Source organism: Diabrotica undecimpunctata, chromosome 8 (genome assembly GCF_040954645.1).
Source record: "Diabrotica undecimpunctata isolate CICGRU chromosome 8, icDiaUnde3, whole genome shotgun sequence".
Taxonomy (NCBI): Eukaryota; Metazoa; Arthropoda; class Insecta; order Coleoptera; family Chrysomelidae; genus Diabrotica; species Diabrotica undecimpunctata.
The window spans coordinates 49,437,619-49,458,203 of record NC_092810.1 but is presented as its reverse complement, the minus strand read 5'-3'; the positions used below and the strand labels follow the sequence as shown (position 1 = coordinate 49,458,203).

General features: G+C 32.4%; 1 protein-coding gene across 1 annotated transcript in view; it reads right to left on the bottom strand.

The window, feature by feature from the left end:
- The window catches only part of LOC140448811 (uncharacterized), a 46,774-nt gene that overhangs the window by 9,771 nt on the left and 16,418 nt on the right, over window positions 1-20,585 (bottom strand). Inside the window, exon 3 of the mRNA XM_072541929.1 lies at window positions 2,915-3,121. Coding sequence (XP_072398030.1) covers window positions 2,915-3,121 — 207 coding nt within the window. The remainder of the gene's footprint in view (window positions 1-2,914; window positions 3,122-20,585) is intronic.

Sequence of the window (20,585 nt, the reverse complement as noted above, 5' to 3'; positions counted from 1 at the left end):
CGTACAAAAATTATTCCGTTGTTATGTTCAATAACGTCACTACATTCACCTCGATCTGTCTGTTTTTGAAAATCAGTTTTAGAGGGTAAATGTATACCCTTAGGTAAACGATTTTCACGAATGGTACCAGTGCACCAAATACCATTTTCTTGCATCTTGGATAGTAGGTTAACACTGATAAACAAGTTGTCGACAAAGAGTTTATATGGTAGGTTCCGCTTATTGGTGGGTAACTCACGCAACATGTTTAGCAGTGGAATAGTAGCTTTTCCATATAATTTCTACTTCGCTGGATTTTGGGTTATTTCCTTGATATATATATTAAAATTAATTAGATAACTGTCTTTTGTGTTTAGAGACCACATTTTAAATTCCAAATCTGATTGGCTTTCCTCTTATGACGATTCCTCTATTAACAAAACGATGCTCTATATCTGGTTTTGAATTTGAACATTTTTGAAAAGAGCTTATTTTTTAGTTTCTGACTGTAAGTATTGGAATAACGGGCCATCCCAGAATAACTCGAACAATTTAACAGTGTTAAATTCTCATAATCAGAAAAATTTTATGTTGGTATCCAGACGATTTTGAAAATCACCTCCTTTTAACCAAGAATATGAACATTTTGATGGCTCATCTCTAGGTGCGCTGGCTTCAGTGGCGCCAAATCATTTAAAAGTTTTACCTCGACTTGGGAACGAAGTTGTCTCCCTGGCAAATGGTCAAGATCTCCATCATCAATTTCATCTCCAGATTCTTCTTCTGTGAGGACATTTACTTCTGGAGGTTCTATGTAGATGGCATCTAAATCTTACTCTATATCACCGTAAGCTATTTGAAGTGCTTCTTTAAGGGTAAAACCGCGCCTAAAACTGAAAAAAACCCTTAAATGCGAAATAAGAAATACATTCCCATAAAGGCGTTTATGTATTACATAAAACCAAAATAGTTTCTTTAAATTCTCTGTTGGTAAATCCCCAGATGGCAATAATCGTTGTTCCTCAAATCGCCGAGAATATCGTAATATTTATTATATTATAAACATGTGTGATGACCCAGCGACCAGCGACCGTGAAATTGATACCTATATATATATATATATATATATATATATATATATATATATATATATATATATATATATATATATATATATATATATATATATATATATATATATTTAGGGATTCTACAGTATTCACTGCCTTCCCTCGCTCAACCGTTTCCATCTCTCTCTGTTGTTCCATTCTCCATCGTTTAGGCCTCTCTTACTGATGGCGTCGTCTACTTCGTTCCTCCAGGATTTTCGGTGTCGTCCTCTTTTCTTCCTTCCTATGGGGCTCCATTCGGTTATTCTCTTTATCCATCTGCTGTCGCTAGTTCTTCTTACATGTCCATACTACTTTAATCTTTTTTGTTCTATATATGTTAGTATGTCTGTTTCTATTGATGTTCTTTGCTTTATTTCGTCATTACTTTCCTATCCATTCTTGTTACTCTGCAGCATCTTCGCAGGCATTCCATCTCTGTTGCTACTATCTTACTGCTGTTTTTCTTGTTTATGATTAAATTTTCAGCCCCATATGTCATAATACCTCGCACTAATGTTTTATAAATCTGCGTTTTTGTCTTCATATTTAGGTGTCTATCCCACCATATTAAGTTGTCGGATTGCTGTTCTTGTTTGTCCTAATCTTTGTGTAATTTCTTCCTCTGTTGTTGCCTTTTTCGTGATTATAAACCCCAGGTATTTGAATTTATCCTTTCCTTTGATTTTTACGTTGTCATCAATCTGTAGATCTTCTATGTCTTCTCCACTTGTAGATAGGTACTCTGTTTTCGCGAGGTTAATATCTAGGCCAGCCTTGGTATATTCTTCTTGTAGTTTCTTCATCATGTAGCTGAGGTCGTCTTGGTCTTGTGCAATCACTACCTGATCGTCTGCAAAGCTTAACGTATATAGGTATTCGTTCCGTACCGGTACTCCCATGCCTTCGCATTTTCTTTTCCATGTAGTCAAGGCTTTTTCTAAGTATATTTTGAATAGGGTTGGAGATGTGAAACAACCCTGCAGGAGCCCTTTTGTTGTAGTGAAGTCTCCTATGATTCTTGTTCCCATTTTAATGGACACTTTATTTTCTTTATACAGAGCTGATATATGATATCTGCTAAATTAAATACGAATGATAAATTGATACCTGATACATGATATCTCGTCAATGATCATCGTTATCCAACTGGCAGTTAACAATTATTTATAAATCTTAGTAAATAATTCACTGGTAATGAAATCACGTCTTAAGGTGGGTACACATATGCGAGCCGAACTGTTTGCGAACTGCTCGTGAGCTGTTCGCGAAGAGTTCGTTGAAAATATGTTTATGTTTAGACTATTCAATACCCTAAGTATCTAATAACAAACCGAGAATTAATTTACTTCGTTATTCTAAACATTTCGGTATTTTGTTTACATTATCTGTTATTAATTTCTCTCGTTACTTTTGAATAAGCCGCGCTCGTTCAGCAATTTTGTTGCAAATAAAAATAAAAATAAAAATAAAAACGTTTATTGCCTAATAAAAATTTGACATGTCATTAAATATCTCGCACTCTTGCACCGCCAGCTTCTTGATTATTTGACCTCTCGGCATCCCGGACTTCTTTGTCTGGATTTATCCTCGTCTTCTTCTGTAGGTACTAATTTAAGGCACCGTACCTACTTCCCTGCTTGGCTGTTTTCCGGCAACCATCCGGCTAGACCCTGATCAGATGGTCGATCAGTCTATGGGTAGATCTATGCATCTTCTGGATCCTGTTATTCTCGAGGATGCCCCTGGTCTTATGGAGTCTTCTTGTGGCCTGGTGGAAGAAATACCTGGTCCTTTTCTCGGCCACCTCCCTCAGTGGTGTATACTGGAGCCTTTCTCTGATGGTTGCATTCGTGATTCTGTTCTCCCATGATGTTCCGTCGATGATCCGGTAGCATGATGTTTCCGTGGCTTCTAATCTTCTCCAGTTTGTCTCTGCTATGGAACTCCACACTGGTACAGCATATAGCATCACCGATCTATCATAGGCCTGGTACAACTGAATCTTCTTGGCCTTGGACAGCGGACTGGTCCTAAAAATGAAAGGGAGAATTAGTCTTTTAGCTGCATTAGCTTTTATCTTAGTTTTTTGTGTATACACCCGGAAGTTGAGTTTTCTGTCGAGGTGGACTCCTAGGTACTTGAGTGTATCTTCTTCCTGGATCCTGTTGCCTCCTACTCTGATTTGGTTTCGTAGTGGTCTCGAACTCTGGCTGAAGACTATGAACTGCGTCTTTTGGGCGTTGATTTTTATCTTCCATTTTTCGGTGTATCTCGTGATTTTGTCCAAGTGATTTTCCATGTTCCTGATGATTCTTCCTTCGTCTTTTCCGGATGCATACACTGCTGTGTCGTCTGCATAAAGAGCTGTTGAAGTTCTTGGATCTGTAGGTAGGTCTGAAACAAAAATGTTATACAAAATTGGTGATAAAATGCTGCCCTGAGCCATTCCTTCCTGAATATCCTGGATTGCTGACATCTTTTGGTCCGCTGACTTAGCAGAAACAATTTATAGTCTCGAACACCGTCCAAATTTAACTGCGAACATTCTTTGTGTTCGTCACCAAAAACCGACAGGCCGCGGTTCCTGACGAGCAACGAACGAACAGCTCGCAAGCGTTTCGTCCCATCGTACAAATTAACGAATATAGCGTTCACAAACGGTTCGCGAACGTTCTGCTCGCATATGTGTACCCGCCTTTATGTTTTTTTTTTTGCTGAAATACGGTAACATTATCCTAGCGTTGCATTATATGTAATACTGAAGTTTGGGGCTACACAGAACTAAGTGGTAGTGAAATATTTAAATATAATTTGAAAGATGTAGGTTATGTACCTTTATCTAAAGCCTAACTTTCAGGCACAAAATTTTCGCACATTATGTCTGCAAACTAGTAAACATGCATTAAAGGAAGTGTCAAATTGCACAATACTTACACCATCTATGCGATCCTATCACAAGTTTCCTTACAGGGAGCCGTTTAAATTACACAATATTGCGTAACTTATATGTCACGCTAGGATATTAAGGGTTAAGTATCCTACTAGGAGAGATCATGTGGTAAGCAGAAAATTGCTGGTTCTATTTTTTATTTTTTCTTTTCTTTCTTTAAACAACAAACAAAATACAAAGGATTGCACACTGGACTCCACAAAAAACATATTATTTTTTTTTAATTATTTTTCTTTACCTAAAACAAATTTAATAAAAGGTTTGTAATACTATTTATTATCTCAGTCATAATCACAGCTATTTTTTAGTACGTAAATTAGGTTCCAGGTTAACATAACCTAAAATTGCTACTTCTGCCGCTTCAGTCCTTATACGTTTTCACACTCTCTTTTTATCAGCCACCGATTCAGTGTCATGAAATTTTTTAACTAGTTTTAATATGTATGATTAATAAAGTTGCTTATCTTGATTAACTAAGTGTATTAATTAAGACATTTCTTGTTTCAATAAACGGAACACTACCATTACTCTGCTATCTTCTTAGAGCGTTTTGTCATCATCCAATTACAAAATGTTTTACAAACATTTTTGTAATTTAACTTGGACTCGGCAAACCGAAAAACTTTCTCGGGCGGCATCTAAAATCTGTTCATAACAATTTCATAAATTTTTCTGAATACAAAATACGAAAAGTTTTACTAAGCTCATATAGCTTTAAATCGCTTGGTAAAACTTTAGGTTTCTAAAGTTGATAAGTTCATGGTTATATACTATTACAAGATGAAATTCTATATGCAACTTTTGCCACGCTGCTAATGTCTTTTATACGAGATATTTCGTAAAAATGTTTACATCTAAAAAGTCTTAATAAAGTTAGTGTAAAGATTAGTTGTCTTGTTTTTTCAACGTATCTCTTTCGTCTTAACTAGCATAGTAACTAAACATTAAAGAAAATCTGTTTTACGTACATCTATATATCTTGCCTGCAAAGGTAAAATAGTATATGTGAAAAAATCGATTTTTGAATTTATCGCCGAAACTGGGCTATTTTTTCTGTCCTTTCTTATGTAATTTTTGGATTTTTTCTCTTATTTAGTTTTCAAAATATGACACAGGTAAAACAGTATATGCGTACGTGTATTTGCATCTCTTTTATGGTAAAACAGTATATTCGGCAAACTCTACAAAGGCAAAATATTATAAATCGTCTTATATTGCTTTGATTAAAAATACAGGTATAAATTACTATGGAAAAAAAATAGGTATAAGCATTTATATTGGTTATTCCTGGAATATATGTTATAAATAAATATATATATATATATATATATATATATATATATATATATATATATATTTATAAATGCTAGTGCTAATATTACAAATACATTTATAGATGTATTTTTAACATCTAAACCTATGCATTTGACATTGTTTGACATCTTTATATGACTTTACAATCATTAGAACTGAAGAAGTGCAGAAAGTACTACACGAAACGTTTTCTATTAAAAGATTGAAATAGTTTTTTCATAGTTTTTTTCTAGTGAGATTTTAATCTCACTCACATTGTGTATTGACATTTAGCCGGTCGTACTCCTTTCAATATATATATATATATATATATATATATATATATATATATATATATATATATATATATATATATATATATATATATATATATATATATATATATATATATATATGTATACATATATATATATTGCAAAATTTAAACTATATTCAATGGTTGAATTGCAGAGGTCTGATCGGTCAATAATTGGCAAATGAAAGTCGTCAATTATTTCGTCAAAAATTTTACTTGAATACGTTTCGCTTTAATTCTTTTTTTTTTGGCACCATCAGTTCACTCCAAATAGAAATGATCTTAGAATATAAGTAAACAACGAACAGGGTTTATACTTATTAAAACAATTTGTAGGTTTTTTTTAGATGTTATAAACACGGCAACATCGAAGAAATATACGAGCATATAAAGGCGAGTATAAAACAAGCAGCATTCGAAGCCCTTGGAGAAAAATAACATATAACAAATAAACAGCACTATTATGAAATAAATCAACCAACAAAAAGAAAAAAAGCAACTATACAGAAAATGGCTGACTACAAACAACGAAGAAATTTATAAAGAATATAGAGAAAAAGATAGAGAAGTGAAAAACAAATAACAAAACAAAAGAATGAAGAATGGGAAAGAACCTACTTAAATATTGAAACATACATAGGAGGTACAAGAACTTGTACCTCCTAGGTTGAGTCATGGAAAGTACTGAGAGGATTGAAACAAAACTCAAAAGAAAAAATTAAATTGGGAAATATACAGGACAAAGAATGGAAGGACTATTACAAGGAAATGTTAACAGAACAAAGACCACAATTCATTGGAAAAAAAAACAGGCGAAGACGAAGCAGATCCCCACAACTAGAAATAGAGATAACAGATAGGGAAATGAGAACGGCCATAAAAGCAATCAAAAATAAGAAAGCACCGGGATCTGGAGGCATCTCACCTGAGCTTATAAAATACGGATCAAAAAAAATACACCGGATGATAAAATAGATATTTCAGAAAGCCATAAATCGAGAACAGCTCCCAAAGGAATGGACGGAGGCTTATATCTATATTCAAGAAAGGAGATAGAAAACAATGCGAAAACTACAGAGGAATAAGCGTAATATCATCAATAGGAAGATTATATGAGAAGATACTGCAAGAAAAGATAGAGCAAGCGATAAAAGGCAAAATCGGGGAGGATCAGGTAGGCTTCACGGCAGGAAGATCATGCATAGACCACATATACACACTGGAACAACTGTTGGAAAAGAAAAAAGCAAAAAATAGAGATATACATTTGGCATTTGTGGACTTGAGAAAGGCGTATGACTCTGTACCAAGGTCAGAACTATGGGAGGCAATGTACAAATTAGAAATACAGACGGAACTCATAGAAGCTACAAAAGCTCTGTATAAAGAAAATAAAGTGTCCATTAGAATGGGAACAAGAATCATAGAAGACTTCACCACAACAAAAGGGCTCCTGCAGGGTGTTCCACATCTCCAACCCTATTCAAAATATACTTAGAGAAAGCCTTTCCTATATGGAAAAGAAAATGCGAAGGCATGGAAGTATCGGTACGGAACGAATACCTATATACGTTAAGCTTTGCAGACAATCAAGTAGTGGTTGCACAAGACCAAGACGACTTAGCTACATGATGAAGAAACTACAAGAAGAATATACCAAGGCTGGCCTAGATATTAACATCGGGAAAAAAGAGTACCTATCTACAAGTGAAGAAGACATAGAAGATCTACAGATTGATGACAACGTAACAATCAAAGGAAAGGATAAATTCAAATACTTGGGGTTTATAATCACGAAAAAGGCAACAACAGAGAAAGAAATTACACAAAGATTAGGACAAACAAGAACAGCAATCCGACAACTTAACTCAGTATGGTGGGATAGACACCTAAATATGAAGACAAAAACACAGATGTATAAAACATTAGTGCGAACTATTATGACATATGGGGCTGAAAATTGGATCATAAACCAGAAAAACAGCAGTAAGATAGTAGCAACAGAGATGGAATGCCTGCGAAGAAGAAGATGAAGTAATGACGAAATAAAGCAAAGAACATCAATAGAAACAGACATACTAACATACATAGAATAAAAAAGACTAAAGCGGTATGGACATGTAAGAAGAACTAGTGGCAGCAGATGGATAAAAAAAATAACCGAATGGAGCTCCATAGGAAGGAGGAAAGGAGGACGACCCCGAAAATCCTGGAGGAACGGAGTAGACGACGCCATGAGTAAGAGAGGTCTAAACGATGGAAAATGGGACAAAAGAAAGAGATGGAAACGGTTGAGCGAGGGAAGGCAGTGAATACTGTAGAATCCCTGAATATATATATATATATATATATATATATATATATATATATATATATATATATATATATATATATATATGGGACTCACCTTTTTTATAAAAGGAATTCATTTTTTATTTATTTTATTTTTCCTCTTTTTATTAAATATATTAGGTATACTTAATGGAAAATGGACCAATTTGGAGTATTAGTTAAAAAAAGAAGAATAGGAATAATGTTCATGTCTTGTAATGGGTTTTTTTTATTTGTTTTGTATGATGAGAGAGTGATATATCTGGCTCAAGTTGTCGATGTAGGTTCTTTTATTTAGGGACGCTGGATGTTTTAGAATTTGTTACCATTACGTGTCCATTACGTAAGCGTCCATTTCTAACAAAATACAGATTAATAATTCCCCTCTTACTCCTAAACAAACCACAAAATATGCTTCGCTCCCGTCCTTCCCACAAGTTACGAATAAGCTTAATAAACTGTTCAAAGACTTACCTGTTAAAATAGCCTTAAAAAACACCAGAACCTTAGGAAAGTTATTTTCGAAGACAAAAACTCAATTGGTCCCTCTAGAACAAACTAATGTCGTGTATCATATACCCTGTGCAGAGTCCAACTCCTGCTACATTGGCCAGACCAGCCGCTCTCTTCAAGGTCGAATAACGTCCCACAAAAGCGACATTAGGATTTATAAACCATTTTGTGGCCCTGCACAACATGCCATTTCCAGTAAACACAGTATCGATTTTACGAATACCAAAATACTGTGTAAACAACAAAATTATCACAAGCGATATATCCTTGAAATGTGTCAAATTCTAAAACATCCAGCGTCCCTACATAAAAGAGTCGACATCGACAACTTGAGACAGATATATCACTCTCTCATCATACAAAACAAATAAAATAAAAAAAAAACTTACAAGATATGAACTTTAATCCTATTGTTTCTTTTTATTTTTTAACTAATACTCCAAATTGGTCCATTTTTTATTGATTATAATATATTTAATAAAAAGAAAAAAAAAACCAATTCCCTCGATAATCGTACCTCACTGCATTCCAAATAAACACATTCTACAAATGATAGAAAATAATCGAAAAGTTTAGTGTGGTGTGTTGTAGAAATTTTCCTTGACCGACCCCCAGACAATGGCTTCATTGATTGATTTGGATACTATTGGTTCTTCTAAAATTTCCAGTTCGTAGACTTCATATTATTGGACAATGAAAGATTCTACAGCAGCATCAACATGTTATCCGAAATTTGTATATTATTTTTCTTTACTGGTGGACGCCGATAAATCTTGTTTGGTATTTTCGGCCACACGTTTACTTTTTTTGTTCTGTTCCATAGTACTCGATTCATTTTCATTGTCACTAGAAGCAGTTGGTTAGTACTCGTTCGAAAGATACGTTTCGCCAAACTTATCTGATTCTTCATCTGACAGAATTTCTTGCCAATATTTTGCAATTTTTTGTTGCTCTTTTTCGTATAATCTAAGTACTGATACTAATCTAAGTACTGATAAAAAAAACGAAAAAAAAAAGCTACGGCGCTTTCGCTTGTTAGATTTGCCGACACGTTATCTACACGAATAGACAAGTCAAGGCGTGATGCCACGTTGGACTCTTATAGGTATTTTGTAATAAAAATCTTGCTGGTGGTTACGAAACTTTAACGTGGACAAAATTATAGTGGCACTTAACCTGTTAATTCACTGCCTTCATTGTGTTTAGAGTGGTGGATTAGATGCATTGGAGCGGATATATTTTTGGCAGCTTTCTGGTTGTTTCCATTGATGTTAACTTCTGGAGCTGTAGTCGTTTACCAGCGTTTTCTTAGCTTTTATTTATTTATTATATAGTTATATTATAGTCTATATAACCTCTATTTGTTTTTTTTAACTAGTTATAAATATGATAGTTATGGGGTTGATAATTGTTTATGAGCAATTATATATTATGTATATAAATACTAAACGTTCAGTATATCTCTGTTATAATTTTTTAAGAATTGTGATGTGAATTATTGATAAAATAAACTTATTGCTTTTAATTTATATTATAATTCTCTGAAGTATACTAGCCATTTTTAATACATAGTTCTACCTTTCCTTACATTTTATTTGCTCCCCTGTCATTAAGATATTAATAAACTACGTACAAAGAGCCTTTACCCTTTTGAAACTTGCTTTTGACAAAGCTGCAAAATTGAATGCTTTAAGTAAATTCATAAAAAGATAAAATATTTAATAAAAAGTTAGGTGCCTGCCAACGTCTTTTGACATCAAAAAGATTCTGTTAAGATAAGTGGTGAATACAATATTGACAACGATAACTACAAAGTGAACTGAAGTTTTCGTAAAAGTTACAAGGTAATGAATGAATTTTAAATTTTTAATAACGATTCGATATTATAAACTATGGTTTGCTTTAAGTTTGTAAATTTTAAGGTTTACACGGTGACTGAAAAGAGTTTCACACCATTTACAAATTTGCACACAGTTAAGTCCAAAAGAGTAATAGAAACACGAATCAAGTAACACAGATATACGTAAATAAATAAATATATATACAGATAACGACATTGTTTTGTTTACCATAGGAATTAAGATTTATTGCAATCCCATCTCTAGAGTATATTTATTATAATGTTTTAAAACTAATTTTTTGGTTATTTTTTAGTCTTAATAGCAATACAAATAAATAAGTAAGTAAATAAGTAATAATCGTTTATTGTCACTGAAAATTTTACAAATTTTATGAACAAAGCTTATAACAATAAGACAAGAAAGAAGAAAAAAAATCAGAATAAAAATCGTTTGTACTTTAAATAAAAACAAACAATAAAGTTCTTCCAAACTTAAACATAAAAAATACTACCTAATTAAGAACGTACAAACTTCGTAAAATGTACCTAACAAAAAATAAAAATTAGGAAAGCAGATTAATGAATTAAGGGCTCAAATATTCCACCTCCTTGTGCTAAACAGTAACCAAATCTGTCATACAGATTTCTCCTCATATTTTGGAGTAGGGCTGGTGTAATGCTTGCAGAGAAATGAAGTATTTTTGCCCTTAATTCGATTAAGTTTATGGCCCTCTCAAACTGATGGCTATAAATGTTTTCTTTGAAAAAACCCCAAAAAAAGAAATCGTTAGGCGCTAAGTCACAGGATCTAGCGGGCCATTTAATTGTACCATGTGTACTTATCAGTCGATCAGGAAACGTTTGATTGAGGAAGTGAATAGTTGCTCTACAGTTGTGAGCCGAACACCTATCCTGTTGAAAATAAACCTCCTAAAAATTAACGGGAAGGCGTCGAACTTCCGGAAACGATCTCATTCTGTAAAAGTTGTAAATATTTAAGACCGTTTAAGTTTCCTAACCGATAAGACCGATAAAAAATGGACCGACAATATGGTCGCCTAACATCCCAGTCCAAACATTTAACTTTTGCGGATACTGCGTTCGCACTGCAACACTGAGGTGCTTATTTTTCCGAGAATAATACCTTGCAACGGATGGATTGTGTTTTTTGTGTAATAAAAATGAAGATTCGTTAGAAAATAAGATATTTTTAAAAAAAAATTCATTCTGTTTATCTAACAAAAATGCACAAACTTCCAACCGCCTAAAGTTATCTTTCAGAAACAGTTCTTGTGTTGGTTGTATCTTGTGTTGGTTGTATCTTATTCCTTTTGAGAACTTGCTGGACAGTTCGAGCATTCACGTTATTTTCCCTAGCAATTTGTACATTATTGCAGTGTTCACTAGCTTCCTTCTTCTTCTTCTCGTGCCACTCCTAGCGGAGATTGGAAATCATCATGGCCACTGCGACTTTGTTAGCAGCGCGCCTAAAAAGTTCAATCGAACTACACCCGAACCATTCACGTAGATTACGAAGCCACGATATTTTTCTTCTTCCCACACTTCTTTTGCCCTTAATTTTGCCCTGCATGATATTTCTTAAAAGTTCGTACTTTTCACCTCTCACAATGTGCCCCAAGTATTCCATCTTTCTAGTTTTTATCTCATTTAGAATTTCGCATCTTTTGTCTAAAGTTTGGAGTACTAGCTTCCACAGAAGCACAAATATCAATATTCCTTTTTTGACGCTCCTCATCGATAGTTCTAATACGTTTTTCATTACCTTCATGACACTTTTTACAACTGTTTACACATCCCGAAGTTTGAAAATGTTTAATGGTATTGTTAACTGTTGTAACACTTGGTGAGGGTCTATTTTCGAAAGAAAATAATAAATAAATCAATTACTTCGCGTATCGAATGACCCTGAAAGTACCATGTTACAAGTTGTACTTTTTCCTGTACGGTATATAACATAAGAAGGCATTTTATTAATTATTTGTTTATTCTTTCAGAACTTCGTTTGATTTTTTTAATGTCAATGCGACATTATTGTGAAATGAATATAGAGGTGGAAACGTGTAATATGTCACAGTGATTGCCATTGTGCTGTATGGTCAATAAAACAATGTCGTGATCTGTATACATATGTATATATAATTTGTTATTTCCTGACCGTAAATTTTTAACTTTTTAGCACCTTTTTTATTTTTTATTTCCTGGGTTTTTCGGTCTGTTGTAAATAAAAATACTTTACTACTGCTTAAACGATTCGGCTATTTGCCATTATTAATAAGCAGTTTATTTTATAAACACTTCATTATACAATTATAATTTATGTTTGTTAACATCTCTTTTATTAAAAAATAATTATCATTTATAAATAAGAGTTAATACCGAATGGAACTGAACAACTTAGGATGGAAGTCTACAGCATCCACAAGAAATAATATGGGATCACATACGAGATAAACACAACAATAAACAAGAAAGAATAAATATTGTATTTATAAAATACCGTCTGAATACGATTATTTTCACTTAGGTGAAACCTCAAGACCCTAAAATGTTAGAATAAGTGAACATTAATCTTATAATACGAGATTACCAACGAGATAAACCTAACAATAAACAAGAACGAATAAAGAATTGTGTTTATAGAAGACCGTCTGAATGCGATCATTTTTACTTAGGTGAAATCTCAAGACCCTTTAATGTTAGAATATGTGAACATTAATCTTATAATAAAAAAAGAAAATCTGATAGATCTTAAATATGTAAACACTCATGGGAAAACAAAAATGGGGTCCAGTGGAATGATTTAAGTATAGTCCTAATAGAAACTTGGTAAAAAGGGAAAAATCAAAGAAGCGGCTCTAATTATGCTTAATGAGACCAATTGGGCATTCCTCGGTAGAATTCAGTAGCATCTAGTTACCCATATTAAAGGAGTAAATCAATAAAAAAAAATACCACTACTAGTAAGTTAATAACACATCGAGGATACATCCTTTATGTTTTTAAATAACACACATATAAAATGAAAATTTGGTGTTTATTGAGAGTAAACTAAATGTAATGCTAAGTACTTTCCATGTCAGGAGATTATTATGAGGTTTTTTTCCTGTTTTTTTTCTCTCATGATTTACTATGAGATGATTAAAAGAAAAATTTAGTGGCTGTCTTTTTAAAGACGAATCACTTGCTATGATTTATTTCTGATGGATATCAAGGATGTCAAGTTAAAGTTTAGTAAGTTGAGTAAAGGTTGAATTTCATGTAATCGAATGAACTATCTTACAATAAAGTCGTCCAAGGAACTCAACTCATTCTCTTTAAAATGTATATGTCAGAATTGTCAATATGAATAAGTCAGATAAAATTAAATTATTAGAAGCATTTTTCACAAAGTATCAAAAAAGAAAATTTGTTTAATTTAATAATGTTTTGTATTTTGAGAACGATTTTCGAAGACAAAATTGAAAAGTCAAAAATAATCTTATCTTAATCTTAAATTGTGGCTTATTCTTAATGAAAATATGAATTGCATTCAGATGCCACAAGAAAATAGCGTCAGAATTTTATGGTTATCCTATAAAACAACAATAAACACTTCAGCAGAAACAGAACAAAAGCAAATTCATAAATTTATTACATTTTTAATTTCATTCTGTCGCTAACAGAAATCATTGAAATTGCTTGGGTACATTATGTAAACTAAATTTGGATAATAAGCAATCTAATTTTCTTTCTTTTGAAACGTTGATTTTAAAACTCATATCCTCACGGCTGAGCGTAACCTAATCACCTAAAAGCATAGGGTTACAAAAATTAATAAAACAAAGTGATTTTGTTTTTTTTTTTTTTTTTTTTTAGTTGATTATCAGTTGATTATCAGTTGATTATCAGTTGATTATCAGTAACTTACTAGATCAACAAATATTCGGCACTACTAGTTTTCCTGTTTAATTTTTATTCAATTTATACTGAACCGATTGCAATAAAATTTTGTAAAATGTATTTGTTGGTCCAATTTAGGAGATATTTTTTATCTTAATGAATGACCCTTAATTTTTTTAACTATAAATTGAAAATATTTTATACGACTTCACCTCAGTTTTACTTCATTTGATCTTTCTTCAGGTTCCTTCTCCTATCGGAGGTTGGAAATCATCATCGCTATTTTAATTTTATTGGACGCGCTTCTGAATAATTCTAATGAGCTGCAACCGAACCACTCTCTTAAATTTCTTAGCCAGGATATTTTGCGTCGTTTTGGGTTTCTCTTCCCTTGCATAATTAACCTAAGTAATACGTACTTCTTTCCTCTCATTATATGACCCAGATATTGAATCTGTCTAATTTTAACAGTTTTTATGACTTCACATTCTCTCTTTATTCTTTGTAACACCTCTATATTAGTTACTTTTTTAGTCCACGATATTCTGTGGATTCTTCTGATAGAAGAATCGTAGAAAATAGAAAAAACGTAACAGCGTAGTATTCTTGTGCTGATATCTATATTAAGGTTACGGTTGCAAAGCAAGTTCTTCAATTTTATGAACGTGTTTCTTGCCATTTCTATTCTAGATCTGATTTCTTTTGTTTGATCTTCATCTTCGGTTAGCCACGTTCCTAAATATTTATAAGTTTTTACTCTTTCGATCGTTGTATTATTGATCATCAGCTTATCTACATTTTGTTTTTTTTTTTGAGAATACATTAATTTCATTTTCTTGAGATTCATTTGCAGTCCGTACCTTTCACATGCATTGTATACATGTTGTATTATGTACTGTAGATCTTCCATGCCACTTGCAAATCTGACCGTATCGTCCGCATATCTAATATTATTAATGCTATTTCCGTTGACCAAAATACCTTCCACAATATCCAATAAAGCTTCTTGAAATATCACTTTACTGCAGAAGTTGAATAAAAGTGGTGAAAGTATGCACCCTTGTCGAACTTCTCTAAGTATACTTACTTCCTCTGTCAGTTCTCCTTCGACTCTTATTCTTGCTTTCTGATTTTGATACAGATTCGATATAATTTGTAGATCTCTACTATCTATGTTTTTGGTCTTAATAATACTTAAAAGCTTTTCATGTTGAACTCTGTCAAAAGCTTTTTTTAATCTATAAAGCAAGCATATATGTCCAGATTCATATCCAGATATCGTTGTGTCAGAACATTGACTCCGAATAATGCTTCTCTAGTTCCTAGACCCTTTCTAAAACCCATCTGTTAATCACTTTTCTTGTTCTAATTTCATGTGGATTCTGTTATGTATGATTTTAAGGTTTTCAATGTGTGGCTTACTAATGCAATTGTCCGATAGTCATTGCAATCTTTAGCATTTGTGATTTTTGAAATCATTACAAAAGTTGAGAGAAGCCATTATTTGGGTATCCATTTAGTTATAAAATATACGTGCATATATAAAATGACGTTTAACAAACGTAACTTTTTTTGTAATAAATCAAGTAAGACGAAATGGATTTGGCTAATTATGGTTTAGAAATATTAATCTGAAATCCAAGAAAGGTGAGATAAAATGATGAAATTTTAAGGAAATAACTAGAATCAACCGCATTATTTTCCCATATAAACAGTTAAATTATACTCTTATAAAAAATGTTTTATACAATCTACAATTACAGTGGTAATTCATTTAAACGTAAAGTGACGTTTAACAACAAACTTCCCTGTTTACTTTTTTCGTTTCGCTTAAACTCGAGAAAATATTATGATGAAATTGTAAGGAAAACAGTAAAAGCTGTTTTAGTTTCCCATACAAACACTTATATATAATTATCTATATCATAGTACCATCAGGTATCAACTTTTATTATTTGTATATGAATTATTTTTTATCATTTTTTTTTATCATCAATTATTATATACCATTCGGAAATAAATTATAAGTTTAAAATTAAATTTCAGATTGAGATTCAAATCTTTATATTTGTATATAATATATTTTTGTTCACATGAGTTACTCTTTCAAACAAGTGATCTAACTTAGACTTTAAGCTTATAGTGTCTACTGGTCTGCTTTAGTAAATAAGTGTATATTGTAAATACTTTTAAGTGCATAGTATATATGTGAGTATAAACACAGATGGGGAATAAACGCTCAAATTTCCTATAGGAAAGCATGAAAAACGTTTGTCGAAAGCTTATATGTAATTTTAGTTTTATTTAGTTTGTTATCTAGTAAAAGAATTTAAATGTTTTATATCTATTTATTTATTTGCTTAAAAAAGTGAGCTTAAATAGTAGCAATTATCTAAAAAATACCATTACAACAAAGAATTTTTATTTCCAAAAAGACACAACAAAAAAACTGTGTAATTAAATTATAGTGCACTAAAATTATTGGAGAAATTACCTTATGAATCCACTCGTCAGAGATTTGACCTCTAACAATCATACAAACAAGATGAATTTTGCTGGGAATGTCAACTTTAACACCCCAAAAAATATCCAAAAAAGTTTTACCCCAAGGCTTCCCCCTAAAATTCCTTATAAACAACACTTGAAGTGACCGGTGATTTTCAATGTCAGGTATGCGCGCGAAAACAATTTTGAATAAAATTTCTTTCAACTCGACAGTGAAAATGCAATATCTTTTGATAAGATTCTCCTATCGACAAAAATCAAAATGCGTTTTAAAAGTAAACATTGCATCTTACCTATAAAATATTTGTTATTGTTTTGAAGTTTTTTTCTTGTAGCATTTTAAAATAGATACTATTTTACTGGGAATGAGCCATAATTGAAGGTTAAAATAAGTTTATTGACGTTTCAATTTCCACTTCGGAAATCCGAATTTCCCACGTATAAATTCGGATTTCCGAAGTGGAAATTGAAACGTCAATAAACTTATTTGAACCTTTATTTGTGCAAATTCTAAATAAAATAGTATAACATTTTTCTGGATTGCCATACATACAGTCAATTTTTATAAAGGTGTTAAACAAATTAAGGTTTAGCAATTTTTTCCATTTTTTACCATTCTTATGAGATCAATAATATTTATCAGTTTCATTGATTAATCACTATGGAATTTTCATTATTAGGATCATCTTTTATTCCATCTTTAAAACCTTTTAACATAAAATGTCGATTGTAAGTTTTTGCAACAAATTTGAGGCATTGGAAATATGTCCAAAAATCGCTGAATTTAAACATTTACATCACAAACAATTGCACGTCACAGAAGTTGTGTCGTTTCGTAAAACGTACTTGTTTAATCAAAAAGAAGCAGTTTGAAACATTTAAGATCGTTTGAAATGTAAACGTTTAAATTTAGCTTTTTTTAGGCATATTTCAATGCATATTTGTTGCTAAAACTCAAAATCAAAATTTCAGACTATACGGCTTTATTTTCTCATTTGATAGCTCTCAAATATGTAAACACGCATGGGATAATGAACATAGGATTCAATGGAATGATTCAAATATAGTCCTAAAAGAAACTGATGGTAAAAAGAGAAAAATCAAAGAAGCAGCTCTAATTATGCTAAATGAGACCAATTGTGTCGCAAATTCCTCGGCAGAATGTATTAGGATCTGGTTACCCATATTGAAAGAGGAAGTTATTAAAAGGAAAATACCATTATTAGTAAGTCAGTAACATATAGAGCATATATCATTTATGTTTTTTAAATAACAAACATATAAAATCAAGATTTGATGTTTATTGAAGGTAAACTAAAATGCACGACCAATTACTTACCATGTCGGGATAGTATTATGAGGGTTTTTTCCTGGTTTTTCCCTCATAATTTACTATGGAATCACTAACAGGAGAATTTTACTGTCATCATGGCATGTATTTGTCTAGAAGAATTATATGCTATGATCTTTTCTGATGGATATTCTCAAGTTAAAGTTGATTTCATGTAATTAAATGAACTATCTTATAAGTAAAGTCGTCCCAGGAGCGCAACTCAACAATATTGGAAATATCATTTTAAAGTCGTCTACTTTAAAATGTATAATGTATGTCTGAATTGTCAATATAAATAAGTAAGATAAAATTAAATTATTATAAGAATTTTTCACCAAGTAACAAAAAAACAAAAATTTGTTTAATTTACTAATGTTTATATTTTGAGAACGATTTCCGAAGTGAAAATTAAAACGACAATAAACGTACTTTAACCTTTAATTGTGGCTTATTCCCATTTAAATAGTAAGTACTTCAGACTATACGTTTATATTTGCATCTAATAATGAAAACTCCATGATAACCGGTCAATGGAAGTGATAAATATTATTGATGAGAATAGTCAAAAATGGTAAAAATCAATAAACATATATTTATTTAACACCTTAATAGAAACTGACTTAAGTGCGGAAAAGTCCAAAAATTGCATACAAATGCTGCTCTTTTCACCTTTAAGATGCATTTTAATTTTTGTTGACACTTTTATCACTAGTCAGGTGATAAGTCACTAGGGGACATCTTCCTTATGTGGGCAGGTGTGGAACAGGACTCACCGAACGCGCACCCCCTTTTTGGCGATAACTCCGGACATTCACATAGGACTTTCTACAGTTTCGTCTTCTCGTTTACACTTTCTCTATAGAGGTGTGTCTACTAGCCCCGGTGTGTGAAGGTGTTTGCTTAGTTGACAATGATCAGTTAAAAAACCAACTGTCAAGCGTAGGTTTTTTCTGGTCATTCCCAAGTACTTCTTTGGTGCTGATTTTTCAAGATTACTTAGTATTACCCTGCTAAGTCTACATCCTTGTCCTTCTTTGCATCTTTTTACGGTTTGCGTATGCGAGTGACGTTTGACAATTTTAGCGATTGTTGTAGTTGACCAAGCAAAAAGATCCCCAGGTCCTAAGAAGCTTAGGCCTGCCGACTTCCTAGCCAATTTGTCGGCAAGGCGGTTGCCTTTATTCCTATTGTGTGCTTTAACCCACCTCAAGATGATGGTACTACCATTCAAAGCCTAAGTTAGTGACTCATGATACTCCATTTCTAGCTCTGATGTGAAAAGTGGTCTATTTAAGGTTAGTAAAGCTTGTCTGCTATCTGTGCAGATTATTATTGTTTTCTTAGCTATACCTTTTTGGGTTATCTCTTTGCGGCTATTAAGATACCAGCCAGTTCTGATATATCCCTCATCCTGAGCCTTTTTTCATTTTGGAGCCATCGTTGTATATTCAATACGCATTTGTCACGTTTTTCTCCCTATACTGGCTTGTTTTGATTTTGTGGGGTTTGTCAAAGACAGACTTTGATTGAATTGAGTCGCAGCCTGCCTGTAGCAGAGGTAGCGCATCCAGCTCTCCCCACCACAAACTAGTTCTCAATTGTCCCATTGCTACATCAAGATTTGCGCCATCTAAGCGCAGTTACATCATTGTCACCAGCAGAAGTTGGTGTTGTTTTCATAGCACCTGTTATATTTATGCAAACCATCCGCTGAATGTGGTTTAGTTTGTTAATAGCTGTTGCCTGTAGCACTTTTGATACCGAAGCAATAGCTCCGTAAGTTGGCATTGGCCTAATGACAGCAGTGGCGATCACTCTGGGCGAAAGGCCCCAGTTGCGTCCGACCGTTCGTCGACATTGCTCATAGGCAATATAGGCTCTTTTAGCTCTATCATCTAGGTGTGAATTCCATGTTAACTTCCTGTCAAGGGTAATACCAAGGTACTTCACCTCGTAAGAAAAGTTTAGACTGTAGTTTAGGATCCTTGGTGAATTAAGCCCGCGATTCTTCTTTTTCTGGTGAAGAGGGTAATCTTTGTCGAGAGTCTTAAACTGCGCTAAAAAGATTGATACATTTTATACGACTGTAGGATTACATCAGGAATCAATCCTTAGTCCTTATGAATTCTCATTAATGTTAATTAAGATTTCTGGTAAAACCTAAGTTAAGGATAAGGTATTATCGCAAAGGTGGGAATAGTGCAGACAATGTGTTGACGAAAAAAGTATATACATAGTTTATAGGATCCATTAAAACTAATTTTAATATTTTACGTAAATCAATACTTATACACATCTAATATTCATTTAAAATATTTTTTGGCTAACAAAATAAATTTTGTTAGCCAAATAAATTAATATTATATTATATGAAATGTAAACTTTAAGCTTCTATTTGATTTTCATTGCAATGAAAGGTATAAATTATTGTATACAATACAATAGTATACAATATTAATATATTGTAGATTAAATATCACATATATTTAATTTCGAATATGACCATTATTTGT